This window comes from Leptosomus discolor, chromosome 10, assembly GCF_034619465.1.
Source record: "Leptosomus discolor isolate bLepDis1 chromosome 10, bLepDis1.hap2, whole genome shotgun sequence".
Lineage (NCBI taxonomy): Eukaryota > Metazoa > Chordata > Aves > Leptosomiformes > Leptosomidae > Leptosomus > Leptosomus discolor.
In genome coordinates this window covers 15,533,536-15,548,157 of record NC_141400.1, presented here as the reverse complement: position 1 = coordinate 15,548,157, position 14,622 = coordinate 15,533,536, and the positions used below count along the sequence as shown (strand labels likewise).

The 14,622-nt window shown below is 40.4% G+C and overlaps 1 protein-coding gene across 1 annotated transcript in view; it reads right to left on the bottom strand.

Annotated features, from left to right (window-relative positions):
• Positions 1 to 2,073: 2,073 nt before the first annotated feature.
• The window catches only part of RNF130 (ring finger protein 130), a 42,280-nt gene continuing 29,731 nt past the window's right edge, over positions 2,074 to 14,622 (bottom strand). Inside the window, exons 6-9 of the mRNA XM_009958292.2 lie at positions 8,589 to 8,685; positions 7,321 to 7,525; positions 5,154 to 5,247; positions 2,074 to 2,263 (exon numbers count right to left, since the gene is read on the bottom strand). Coding sequence (XP_009956594.2) covers positions 2,248 to 2,263; positions 5,154 to 5,247; positions 7,321 to 7,525; positions 8,589 to 8,685 — 412 coding nt within the window. The 3' untranslated portion in view covers positions 2,074 to 2,247. The remainder of the gene's footprint in view (positions 2,264 to 5,153; positions 5,248 to 7,320; positions 7,526 to 8,588; positions 8,686 to 14,622) is intronic.

Sequence of the window (14,622 nt, the reverse complement as noted above, 5' to 3'; positions counted from 1 at the left end):
CCAGCTCTTCTCCTTTCACTATTACGATTATGCATATGAGAGTAACATTACTCATTTTTTTTGCGTGCGGATCTGAAAGCATGACAGGCAGCAAAAACTTTTGGAATTTCCTTACTGTGCCTATCCGAAGTAAAAAAAATGAGTTTCTGGGATGGTGCAGAATCCATCTTTAAATATATTTATTTTACTAACAGGATAAAGTTCCATCGCTAGCCTGACCTGTAACTTACCTAGCTGATACTGTCTGCATTTTTATTAACGCTTTGTTGAGACAATTGTTAGAGGATCAAAAGAAAGAGTAAAAAAAGTTGGCCCTGGGTTATTCAAATCCTCTGCAAAGGGAAATGCACTAGAAGCCCTGTCAACCATTTTGTTCCCAATGTCACTCAACTGCTGCTGCTGCTGCAGTTCTGCGGAAGAACCATGAACTGGGACTGTTTGTGGTGTCTTTCGCATCTGGGTCAGATGTTCAGGCTGTCCCTGCGCATCCCTCTTGACAGCATTAAAAAGCACTTAAGGATTTTTGTTTCAGAGACAAACACAAACTTATTTTTACTACTGCCGTTGAGATGGGTGAAAAAAAAGAGTCACCCTTTTGTTTCACAGCCTGTATGCTAAACCATGCTCTAACCACATTCCTCCACATTTTTGGCAACAATGCTCAGCTGACAAACACTGTATTTTACAAGGAGACAGTCCTCAGACACACGAAGTTTGAGGGTTTTTTTCTCTTCATGAATAAGTCGAATGGGGTTTTCCAGTCTTTCAAAATGCACTTACTGCTCTACTGATTGTTTTCATGTTTCTTTCAAAATTTCACAAGGACACACTGAAAAATAATTTTATTAAATGTACTGAAGCTACCACATACTTCATTTCTTATTATAAAAGCTGCTTTCTCAGCTGAAGCCTGCTGGACAGATAAGAATTACGAAACTATTTTAATGTAGACTCTGGCTGTGTTCCTAAATTCTGAAAGTGCCTATACATAAAAATAAAATTAAATTAAATCCTCTATTTCCCAGTACATAAAAAAATTAAATCTTACAGTAAAATTGGTTCTCTCTTTATTTAATTAAATTAGAAAGCATTAAGTTTCAAATGTCTACATCTTGATACAAGAACAACAAAAACAACCAAACACAGAATAGGTTTTAACTTCTATCAATTATATTTTTCTCACCCATTTGTTACCTTCATCTACCCATCTCATTAAGTCAAGCATTAGCATTTGGCTGCGAATCAGATCCGCATGTTTTAACTGACTGTTGTGAAATTACTCACACGCTGCTCGCGTAAGTAAGCTTGCGTTAAACAGCCTGAGCAAGGACGGCGATGAGATGTTTTCCCTCTGCCTCCTCACCAGTAAAAAAGCCACGGCAAGAAGGGACACGCTTGCATAGAGTTCCTACATTACAGTAAAGGCCATTATCAATCTTTCATGATCTCAATTTGAACAAAAACTAACCCCGTCACTAATATGAAAGGAGGCTTCGCAGATGACAGCAGGCGAAAACGCTACCTTTTCACTTGGTGTTAGGAAGGAAGTAGTGGTTTAGAGCAGCTTCGCTTTTACCAGAAAGAAGGGTGGGGTGAAAGCAAAAGACAGAAAAGGTTTGATTTGTATGTGAAGAAAAGTGCTGCAAACCTTCAGCAATGCCTGACCTGAAGACAAAAATCATACTGCAGTCCTCTCGGTGCGACACAAGAGCGATACAGGAGGAGAAATGCAGAAAGTGTTCTTATTTCGAATTAATTCTCAGCTGGAGTCAAGGTAAGCCCGTTACAGACTAGAACACTCGGCACAGCGTTTTTCCCTCCCAAGCTGGTACAGAGCGATTGCTGGCAATACCCTTTCAGTCACTCCAGTGCCGGGCAGCACCACAAGAACAGCACTGCATGAGATTTCCACTTGTTCCCTCGTGTCCCCCAAAATGAAAGGAGAGGAATACAGATCTGCAAAGGCGAACTCATTCAAAGGAAATAAAGCACCTTATAAAATTTACAAAAGGCTGTCAGACTTGAGTACTAACACAGAAAGGCCAACAAAAACAAAATTCTCACAGAGTAAGATTTCATAATTAAAGTTTTTTTATTTCTTCACTTTTTCCTTAATACAAAGCTTTGGCATCAGCAAATTTTATGAAAAAATAGAATGTACTAAATAATTGCTTGTGCTGCATGATCGATAAATGATGCATAAAAATAGGTGTCTCTCTCCAAGGTAATCAGCCGGAAAGCGTTTCTTCAATACCATTCTGCTCTGTGGGGCAGAAAAAACAAAGGAACAAAGTATTTATATTAATGTTAATACTCCAAATACTAAAAAAAAAAAAATAAAAAAAAATCCTGTAACAGTCAGTTAGTGAGAAATGACTAATTATACAAGGCCAGAGCATTAAGAGAGGTCTGTACTCCTTACATCATTCTTACAGAACCCATAAAACACACAGGACAGCCAGAGGTTTGAGCACTTATAAACTTCTGAGGAAACTCCATCTGCTACTGAAAACACGTGGTGCTATCCAACATGTGGGCTTTTTGGACTTTAAAGCACAGTTATACAGTAATTTCTGACCATTCCCCAAGAAGCAAAGCAAAATGCGCTTCTTTTGTCCTTTAAATCACTACCTAAATAATAGCAATAATGCATGAATATTATCAGACCAAGATAAAGCAGCTGGTTCTTTATTTTCTTGTCACTTACACAACGTTTACTTTTATCAGTAACTATTTAAAAACGCATGTGTGCATGTGTATACCATACAGACAAACATACATACACACAGTTAGAGATGTGTATGTATACACAACCCCAGAAATGTTCCTCTAAATAAATATGTTTAAGCTGCAGGAATGACATAGAAAAAGAAAAGGATCAGGACATGTTTTTGGTGAGTTTTAATGCAGAATATTTGGCACTTTTTACTTGCATCAGCATATTACACGGCCTCATTCTTGCCACTGAGAAAAACCCCTCAGCTTCCTCTTGAAACACTACCATAACAAGTATAGGGTCTGCCAGCACTGCCTTTCATATAGAGAACGGCATAAAAAGCAGGTATGCTGTTATGACATTTAATGGAAATTGCAGTGAGAGGGAACTGCCATATATCTGGCGTGATACTGAGCACAGCAAGTGCTTTGTCTGGCAGTGGGGAACATAAGGTGTCAATGAAACAATAAATCTAAGCATTAGTGTCACACGTACACATTTTGAACTGTCTAAAATGAGTAGCCGAACCTGGCAGCACTTGTGGAGGCTGCTTAGATCCCAAAGGATTCAGTCAAAAAGCTGCTGAGGTTAAGGGCTACAGCTGGGTACAGCTCAGTTACCTAAATAAGTGATTTTTTTTACTGGTTTCTGCACTTGCCAGTTTTCATAAGTCTGCCTCAAAGTATACACTGGTACATGCTCGCGTGTTCATTCCTATCGCTGGGGAAAGGAACTCTCCTTACATCAGCCCTTTGTTTGTACATCACTGTGAAAACACTTCACTGGAGGCCCTAACTCTCTGCCAGTGTGAAGAAACTTGCCCTTTTTTCAGTGAAAACAGACACAGCTCTGACTGAGCAGAAGACCACAAAAAGAAGAGTTGCAAGGCAAGGCAGAAATGCAACTGCTATCAGTGCCCACATCTGGATGGCACTCCATGGGCTACAGTTCCTTTGTCTTCTTCCTGATAATGTGGAAACGCCCAGAAACACAGACATTCCTGTTTCACAACTCCTCTTGCCCCACGCTTTCCCAAGCTATTTTTCAGCGCAGATTAACTCTGTTCAGCTACAGCTATGTTGCCAAGTTGCTGATTAATAGTTGCAATTTCAAGATTTTGACAAATGGGGAAAAAAATAATCATGAGACTTGATAGGGCTATTTGAAGTTCTAAAACTTTTCTTCATTAAGCCCTTTTGGAACTAGCATCTGAAAAAATGAGGAAAGGAAGATTTGCAAATTAGTGGTAATCAAAGGTCCCTGATGACCAAAGAACTTATTGCCCCTCCTCAAGAAGATTAGCTCGAGAATGTCTAAAATTTTACACTGGAGACTATTAAATACGTTTCCATCTTATTGAGGAGGACACCTTATACTTTCTGGACAGCAATAAAAGGAAAAAAAGCACTTTCCCTTATGTTAAAAAAAAAAGGAAATTATGTTTATAAAGCTACATTTCCAGGCTGCACAGGAGATTGCCTTTGAATCTTACACCACTTTTGGTAAGAGATCAACGCATTAGGGGAAACTCAGCTGCACCAAGATGTTCAGAGACAAAGAAAGATGTTGACACTTTCCCTCCCCAAATAAATAAATGATAATTAAATATATATCATAAGCCCAGATGTTCAGTACACCTAAATTAAAATAGCTAGATGTACCCAGTTAATAGATCTGCAGAACAGCTTTATGCTTGCCCACACACAGAACTATAAAAAAAGATTGCAAGTCACATGCTAGAGTCATTTCTTGTCCAGCCTGTCTGAAAAGAGGCACTGGGGGTGTCTACAAAAATTAAGAAAGCGGGATGTCTTTAAGGACTCCTTTGACTGCAATTCTTAAGCATACTAAAATGAGAGATCAGAAGACTGGTCTGCTCTCTTCACCTGAGAGAAGAAACAGTAGTGTATTAATCGCTTTCATCTTTCCCTCTCCTAAGAGCAAAAAGGTAGTTTTCTATTTAAATACCTTTTTTTTAGCTGAAAGTGTGCCAACTAGGAATTCAGTTGTTTGGGGTTTTTTTTAATATGAAATTTGACTATGAAATTGAGATGAAAACTGTCAAAGGTGACTGATGGTAGTGATTTTTGGCTCTGCCAGGCAAATTTTGAACATGGGGATTTAATGGCAGAAATGTAATGTTTACCTAGACCATTGACAAGAAAACTGAATATAAATATCCTCTCTTTTCCCCATTCCACGTCTCCACTTTAGCAAGGATATTTCCTCAGACAATTCAGCTAAATACCCATTAAGAGGGACTTTAGGTGTTACCCTGGAACCTACTGTTAACAGACAGACTTGAATTTGAGAAAAGCAGAAAAGGCATTTGAAAATGGCATTTTTCCCTTTCTCTGTTCTCTTGGTATTTGTCCCCAATGCTGTCCATGACACACACCCACCAGAAACACATAGAAACATCTGAATATTTACTTACTCATTAGCATTCAAGCTAGCTGTGGCTTTGATGATCATGTAGCAGAGTGTAAGGGCACTGAGGAGGCCAAAACTGGCAATAATAAACCATTCTTCTGTTGACAAAGGAAAGGGAGGAAATCACTCGTGGGAGAAGGCTTATGTCAAAGCGATGCCAATATTTCCCTCAAACACCACTGGCGGAAGGCAAGAGGCTTCTAAGCCATGACTGGCACCAGGAGGTGAAGCAGAAGGAGGTTAGCCACAGAGTTACTGACTGGAGAAGGCTAGCAAAGAAGAAGTGGAGAGAGGTGTGGAAAAAAAGCATGGCACAACAATATTTCCTGGCTGAGCCCAAGGGTTAGTGATAAAGAAAGATTACTTAACAATGTAAAGTGGAATGCAGGAACAAGGGAAAATGTAATGAAAACTCCGTCCACCCCCAAGTGAGAAAGACGACCGTCAGGGTTGGTTTAGATTTGCTGAGATGCGGCTCTTCACAGAAGTGTACACAATAGACTCTCACACTTGTGTTTTTGCACCCTCCCTGCTGAATAAATGCTATAAAAAAACCCCAAACCAGCCCACCCCCCCAAAGAGGATAGCTCATTCAACAGTAAAACATAACTAGTTTTCCACTTAATAGACAGGAATACAAAAGGGAAAAAATAATTGCAACATTAGCGTAGATGTACAGACACATTAAAAAATAAAAAGGGGTATGAAGAAGGCTATTAGAGAATGTTCACTATTCAAAGTTCTCCCCCTTCAAGATCAATTTGGCACATAGTAACAGTTTGGAATACAAACACTTTTGCTGAATATGGCTTTTGGTTTAACTCTCATGCATCAAAGAATGCATGTGTCATCCATAAAATCCAAACATTTGAACAGCCTTTTCTAAAGCTTTATTTTATAAACACTGTCAGAATGAACTGTTGCTGATTATTTCTTGTTTTACCCTGGCATCCCATCTGTGCAAGAGCAGTACTATTGCTGGTTGGACACAGACAGTAAAAACTGTTCTGTAAAGCCAAGTAGTGAAAAGTTTCAGTTAAGCTACAGAGTTTTCTCAGCCCTGACAAGGAAAGCAGCACAGCAACAGATCTGCTCTCTGTTCAATAGGTCTGAATACAAGATGTATCAGATGTCAAACACTGCAGGACAAAGTAACTTACTGGCCCTGTAAAGAATCTAGATTTTGTATGTGGATTTTCCCTTCTCAGATCAAGACATTTCTGCATGTGGACTGTGTGTTTCATAAGATGAGATTTTTTTTTTTTTAATGAGACATTTACTTTGCTCCAGCATCTGAAGAAACACTCTAGTGGACTGTATCAGTTACATTGCCTCTTACATATTACCAGTGGCAAACTGTGTCACTAAGTTCAAAATCTAGATCACAGATGCACATAAGCAAAATAGGAGAAAATTAGACTGTTGTACTGCAAGGATTCTGTTTTCGCAATTCAGCCACAAAAACGACCATTCATGCATCAAATTGAGACTGTGCAGCATATGGAAAATGATGCAATTCCACACATACTGTATTCATTACAGTGCTATTATACACTAAAAACCCTAGGTAAAATCCAGTGAGTGGAATTTCCCATGCTGTTCTTATGGGTAAGAGTTTGCAAGCAGTGCAAGAACAGTTTTCTGATGTCATAAAACTCTTGGACAATACTCAAATGTTGGTACATCAAATACTTCTTTTTAATTCACAAATTTCGTAAGAAAAAACATCTGCTAAGAGACGTCAGAATTCCAGTAGAAATGTTCTCAGGGGAAAAAATGTCTGCAGAAATAATAATCAGCTAAAATATTTATATTTGTATAAATTATTGCACGTAAAGTACTCTGAAAGGGTAAATAATGGTTTTGGCAATCCAGCTTCTCGTACTGGTTCCCAAATCCAGGAGGGCTATTTCGTTGCCATTTTAGTTCATGCAGTGCCCTTTGCATGCAGATCTAAATGGATATACCATTAATAATGGAAGTGTTGGCACTGTCATACCCAGAGTTATCAGTTTCAATATGGAGCATCTGCCTCTTCCAGAGACACTGAGGTCACCTTTGTCCCTGCAGGGAAATCTTTCACCACAGCCCCGCAGCACAGAGCTCCAGTAGAGCCAGTGCCACATACCAGGAAAACCATGGAACAGTACTGGAAGCCAAAGAAGACTTACTTGTCACAGCAATGTTGATCTCTCCCGACCTTGGTGTTAGCTCTCCGTCCTGTGGAAGCTGTGACATCCCAGAGGTGCGCAGGGGCTCCAGGCTGAGAGAGCTGTCATTGGCAAAATCTCCGAGTGCTGAACGCCTGCTAGCTGGCTGGCCTCTGGTGAGCCTTTCCATATCAAAGGCTACATTATCTGTACATGGCACGTTTGGCTGGAAAAAAAGTGATTCCACATGACAATGGTGAATATGTAGCAAACCTCTACATTGAGTAAAACCGCACATACACACTTTATTCAGCTGCTATGGCTGTGCTCAGATCACATAGGAGAGAAACACATGAATTAGCAAGATCTATCCAAAGTCGCTCCTTCAGTCTACCTCAAAGAAGTGGAGGAAGAAGCAGAAAAACAGATTAAGAAAGGGACTCAAATATGCTCGTATCACAGCCTAGGCCTGTATGGTTTACCACTGTGAACAATGATGACTTGCACTGAACTCTACTGTATCCCCCTCTAAAAATCCAGGTGTTATTAATTGCAAAAACAGGTCATCCACAATATAGCTGCAACAATTTCTTAGAAAATGTGCAAATTTGCAACTGACACAGCTAAAAATGGAGGCCTGATTTTTCTCACTGGCTTGATTCAAAAGCTGCTTTAGACAGTATCTTCATACGCTGTTCTCTTTCTTCCTTATTTCTTTCTTCTGAAAAGAGCACCACTCCCACTTTGTAATTTTTTCCTCACACAGGAAAGAAAAAAAAAATCCTCTTTGAGGTTCTTCACTTCTATCCCTTTGTGAACTGGTTAAAAAAAGCAACCCTCAGGGATTCCATAAACCATGAGCTGCTTGAGGAAAACTGGCTGGCTTTGGCTAGGGCATGGCTTTTAACATGTAAACAAATGTAAGAGTGTCTATGGGAGACCTCAACAAGAATGAGAGATCTACAGAGTAAATTTAACAAAGATGGGTTGGAAGAAGTTGAGGAAAGGGAATATTGTAGAGAACCTAGTAGACTTCCACTAGATAAGAAATTGTTATAAATGCAAATATAACAATATATTCTCAATGACCAACCAGGGAAAGAACAATAACAACAACAACAAAAAAATCAGCTTTATTGGCAGCAAAGAAATTGGTAAAACAACCCCAAACACTTTCTGAGTAATGGTACTGGAACGGAACACCCTTCCCCCTTTCTCCCCTACAATTATTCCTCTTGTTCCAGGACTCAGACATAGGAGGAAGAGCAGCTGCCAACAGTGCAACTTACCACAATTCCCAGTGCCTTCAAAATGTTCAGTTTACACATTGGACACGTACAGTGCTCACTAAGCCATGGATCCACACAGGCTTTGTGGAAAACATGCCTAGAAGAACAGACAAAGCACGTAAATAATTTGCAAACAGTTCTATTTTCTACAATGGGAACTAATTTAACAAACTTTTAGAGTTTCTTTTTAATTAAGCTGGCAGAACAAATTCTAGAATTGCCAGTATTCTGTAGTGATTGCAATACGAAAAAAAAAAACCCAAACAAACCACTCTTGCTTGTTGTTGCCACACTTTACTAATAGTTCAACTAGAAAGAAACACTTAAAATGAAGATTTTTAAACTTTTTTCCCCCTTTTTATTGTGGATATGAGTATACATATGGCAGAACAACTTGGATAACAAAGACCCCACCATAACATTGTGTAAAGTCTTGTCTCAATTTCTATGTAAAATATGGCCATAAACTGGGTAGGAAGAGCACAGATCCACCAGCAGTCAATTTTATTCAAAAGTCAGTGCAACCAACCCAAACACCCTTATGTTTCACTTTGAAAGAGCTTTTATAATTATCATGTCTAAGTAAAAAGAAGGCTTTTCCTACAATCAGTATTTCTTGATACCAGGAAAGAAAACATGTCCATCATCCTATGATGGTCATAAAAAAAGAAGAATCTTTCCAAGATAAAACGGCAAATTTGGCTTCTACTTGCACAGCAGGGAACTCTGCAATAGTCTGAATTGCCACCTACATTGCATATAATATCTTAGTCACCTACACGAATATAAACCTAACAGAGCTGGGATTGATATAAACCAATATAACAAGGAAGGGCTATGCAGAGACCAAAACAATGTATCTAAATTAAAGCAATTAAAGGAAACGTCCTCTTGGCTTTCCAAAAGGCTTCAGAGCATATTAATGGCAAAATGGGTATCACTAGACTTGCTACACAACACAGCTTCAGCAAATACTCACAATAACCTAGTCTGCACAACTGCCTATGACAAGAACCCAGATCTTTCATTTCCAGTGGCACTGACTGCAGAGCAAGAAGCCAGTAAGAGCAGGCACACCCAAGCACGACAGACTGGTGATCGTGACAAAGATCAGCAATTACAAGGGTGCTCAGCCAGTGAAGAGCTGTGCTCTGAAACCAGCAGGCGAAGGGGCAGTGGCAGAACATGGAGCTCCTGCCACATATTTGAGGCATCAGCACAGTCTGTAAGAGGTCGTGCATGCCCCCAAGGCAGCATAAGGTTGAGATGCTCTCCATCCCCTCCTTTCTCAGGTTATACTCGCTGCTCTATGCCTCAGTAAGCTCACCATGGGGTCTGGGTCTTCTTTGCTCCCTATCCCTTGGGATTTTAAAACCAGAGACCAAATGAGGCATGTTACTAGATAATTAATTCCCTCTAAATCTCTTGAAAGCGACCCGAGAGAAAGACCTCCTGAAATCGTTAACAATCACGGAAACAGACAGTATATAATTATGTTTTGTCTATGGCTACTAAGGCTGATGGAGGGACTAAAGAATACCAACGTAATTAAGTTCCAGTCAGCTACAACTAGATAACCTACCTGCACTAACTAAAGATGCATAGACTTACAGAGTACAATATAGTCAACAGAAGATGGACAGGGAGCAAACGAACTTTGCCTAGCTATTTCCCAGATACTGGAGGAATAGAAACTTACAGAATCGCAGCTAGTCACTTAGCTGGCCTGAGTCCTTTAGCAATACAGCAACCAGGCAAACCAGGCTATGTACAGTGCTCACTGTTCAAATAATCGCACAGAATACAGACTCACTTCTATTGTTATTAGGTCTTAATGCATTCCCTTTATTACTCACAAAACTACAATGTTTAGAAATCCTGGGTGATAGAAAATGGTTTGACATCTTCTGAAACAGAAAAATAGCATCTCTATGTGTTAGGCAAATCATAGCTTTTAGTCGCTTATGTTTCAAGTCTCTGAAGTCTGTTGTTTTAGAGTAGGACAAACCTGAAAATCTAATATTTTGGGAAACAGCAGACATCAAGACTCCACAGAAGCATGGAAACAGCTTTAATATATCGTTATCTGCTAATCAGTGCTGTAGAAGCACTCAGATCAAGTGAAGCAGGCACCGATATGGATGCCAACATGCATCCACTAAATATTTTGAGTTATTTTAAAGAGTCATTAGCAGTGTGATATAGTTCAAATGCACCAAAACAGCTCAACTATATTTGTGACCTCTTAATTCTTTGCTTTTAGTCCCTAAACCTTCAAGGATGTTTATTAATGTGTTTCAAAAAAGCTCAGTTCTCCAAAGGTTATTTATTGATTTAGGTCAGCATGGCTCTGCTTACTACTTATGCAGTTTATCTACTCCTTAAAAAGCTTGCCGATACCATCATCGTGGCTCAGGCTCTGTCTGGATTTCTCTGCTTGCGAGAGTTAAAAAGCAGTCCTACAACAATGAAGATAGTAAACACATGAATTATTTTAAAAACTCAGTCTGACAAAGTAAAGCCTTGCATTTTCTGCTATCATAAACCTTCTCCATATCCATATTTCTGTCACTTGTTTTCTGAGACCGTAAATCTGAAGAGTTCCTAGCGAGTTGCTCTAGGTCACGGCAGCTGATGACAATTCCCCAGGAGCCACATACCGGGGAGTCAAGTGTGACAGCTTTTGCTGCTTCTCCAGCCTCGGGGCTGGAGGAAGCACGGCCAGCAGCCAGGCTGGTAGCACTGAAGGAGTTTCCCATGCGGGCATAACGCCAAACAGGGGACCTGCAGGTATTTTTCCACTCTGTCAGCATACCCAAGCCAGTTGCCCTCCAGCTTGTAATAAGCACCATAACACCAACTCCGTTGTACACCACAGCTTCTTTGCAGCAGTTCACAGAGGAAAAAAAAGGAGTCAGAAATCTCTTTTGGTAGCGTGATGCCTTCGAATTTGCATGTCACACAAGGAGAAGGGTTTGAATGAGTTTGCAAGTGCAATCTCCCAAGAGCTCCCTACACTTCCCTGCTCTCAGTGCAGCATCCCACCAAAGCGATCTGAGCAACGTCCTACTGCAAAGTAGCATCTTTGGCTACTGCTGGAGGCAGCTGCTCCCCTCACCCTGGGGTACAAACCTCCCACCCGGGCTGGAAAGCAGCACACAGGTCCTTCCTGCCCTGCTGAAGGCCGCCCATCACAGCTAGCACAGCTGAGGAGGGATGTCTGGCCTGCTGCGGCAGGGAGGAAGGCACCACGTTTCTCCCCGCCCCAGCAGGCAACGCCAGGGGAGAGCAGCCTCAGGTTTCCACAGGTATGTGGTATTGCTGGGGGGAAAAGGGAGACTGCCCTGGCAAGCAGGTAGCAGTGAAAATGGGGGTTGTGCAGAGGCATTGCAGTAAGTGGAAAGGAGGGCACTGAGATAGTGTTAATTGGCTCTTAAAAAAAAAAAAAAAGGCAGCTATTTGCAGCAGCACAATCAAACAGATGAAAATCTGGCTTAGTCACTTTTGCCACTTTCCCCCTTCTTGCCTAGTACAGGAATTATTACAGATTTGCTCAAAAGCCATTTATTTTAACTTACACACTACTCCTTTAATTCTCTTCCTACCTTGTAAATTCCTTCCTTCCCAGGCCATCTTTCCAATGTCATTCTCTGCTTTTCTCTAACCTGTCACTTCGCTCTCCCCTTCCCTTATCTCTCACCAGTCCTTCACACTACCCCCTCCTGATCACTTTTCATCTAGTGCCTGTTCATCTCCTAGATGCAGCCGTGTGATAGTAAAACTATCTGAATAAAGAAAATTTTCCACGAGGTTTGTCTTTTATTGGAAATCTTCTGATATTTGCCTACTCTACCTATTTTTAACTTACATAATGACATTCACAAAAGACAGAGTCATTCCTCAGGCTTGTAAGCCTAAGACAGATGGCTGCCTTATCCCTCTGTGCACTAAATGCTATAGGTGTATCCATAGGCTGCTGGTACTGTATGTATTTCTCACTCTGAAGCAGAAAATTAATGACAAATTCAACTATATTGTCTGCAATCATTTACACTTTAGTTTATTTTTAAATTGGCCACAAAACTTTTTATATCACAAATCTGGTGTTTCGCTACAGAATTTTAGGTGCAACTTGCTCAGCTGCTGGTAGGTTTTGCCTGCTGTGTGTCTGCCCAGACCAGACTCCTCTCTGCTGAGGCACAGAGTGACAGACCATACTTAACTGCAGAGAACAATTGCGGTACCAAAGGGAAATGCTACTTTTAAATTGATGAAAGCAGCAAGGATGTCATGTCAGTGATTCCTCCTGTCTAATGGTTATAGCTTCCTCAACAGGCACAGTAAGAAAAACTTCTAGCCTTTCATTTGCTTCCTCTTGGTCGAGCCATTTTCTCCACTGCTTTCTTGCAATTTATTTTGTCATCTGGTTTAGAGACTCTCCTGTGTGGTTTTTTGTGTGTGGTGGTTGTTTGTTTGTTTTTTTAAACTAACTTTGCATGTTGCACTAAAATGAGAAGCTAAAGTATCAGGAAGTAGGGATTAAACCTCCAAAGAAGGGATTAAACCTCCAAAACAAGATTTGGGGAGAAGGGTCTCAGACGTTGAAGACTGAAAAGTCTTACATGCAGTCTGAAATTTATTGGGCTCATCTCTGCAGATACTGGTTAGCTCTTCATCTACAAATATAAAAATGTTTTGTGGAAAGTATCCACCTCAATGTTTCTGTCTAGCCAAGACAGGTTTGCACTCAAAGCTGAGCTGCAGCAGATGAAAAGTGAGATTTAAAAAAGAGAAGTAGAAAGCGAACATAAAAGTTGTCACACAGCCTTCGGCAGGAATGTAATCTGAGCCTTCGCTGACCTTACATTCTTGTGAAAAACAGAGCAGAAGAGGATCTACACGGGAGCCTTGATATCTCCTTCGCATGGGAGATTGCACTGGGGGAGGACTGCCATGGGAGATGGCAGCCAGGTGTGCCTTCATCCAGCTCCCTGAAGCAGCTGTAACTATCCCAAGAGCAGGGGCTTCCTGGCTGCAGGACTGCAGCTCACCACAGGTGTCCAAAGGAAGCAGACTTTAATTTTTTTTTTTTATTATTAAAAAAATCAATTATCATCTTGGTTAAATGGTCTGTATTGTATCTCTTGATACTAGCAACATACCCATTGCTTAGACAGGGGCAGTTGTTTAACCAAGGAAGTTGATTTTAGTCCCACCTCTGCCTTGTCTTTAGAGGGAGAAGATGCTTTCCCATCAGATGAAGACTCATTCTCTCTTCACTGGCAAGGACCACACTCTGACCTCTGGATCAGTATTAAGAGAAAGGCAAAGGAGTGGGACTTGTGAACCTCTGTTCCACCTCCTTGACTCTCCTAGCGCACCCTGAACTACACAAGTAAAGCTTTCTTAAGAGGCGGTGGTCCAAAATTAGTGTGCAGTTTCCAGAAGTTCCTCCTCTAATTTCCAAATAGTCTTCTACTTAACAAATCAAAGACCAGGGCTTAATGCATGTATACAAGCTTTACTTGAGATTACAATATAGGACATAGCTCTCTGGAATCTCTACTTAATACTTGGAAGTACATTTTTTAGGGTAAGAGGACATAGTCTTTGAGTAAAAATGACTGAATTGTAAAAGCAGAAATGCACACACATCTGCATAACCAAAAGCTCCCAAATCTTTGCAGATTTAAGACAAATCTTTTCTATTCCCAAATATTTTAATGGGAGTTTCTAAACAAACATTTGTAGGGTGTATTAAACAACTACACAGAGTCTAAAACTGGTCATTGTCTCCCACAGTCCAATAGGTAAAGAACAGAGGAAAGTAAACTGAATTAAACTTCTGGCTTCAGAATTAGAATGCACATGTACTTTGATCAGTAAGATATAAAATAATACTGTTTTCCTTTTATGATGATAGAAATTCATTATGTATTAGAAGAAAAATATTCCAGCTATTTGGAACAGCCTGCAGGAGGATTTAGAAGGCCAATAACAAGCTCTTAGGAGCTGCTGCTGCGTGACTGAAGAT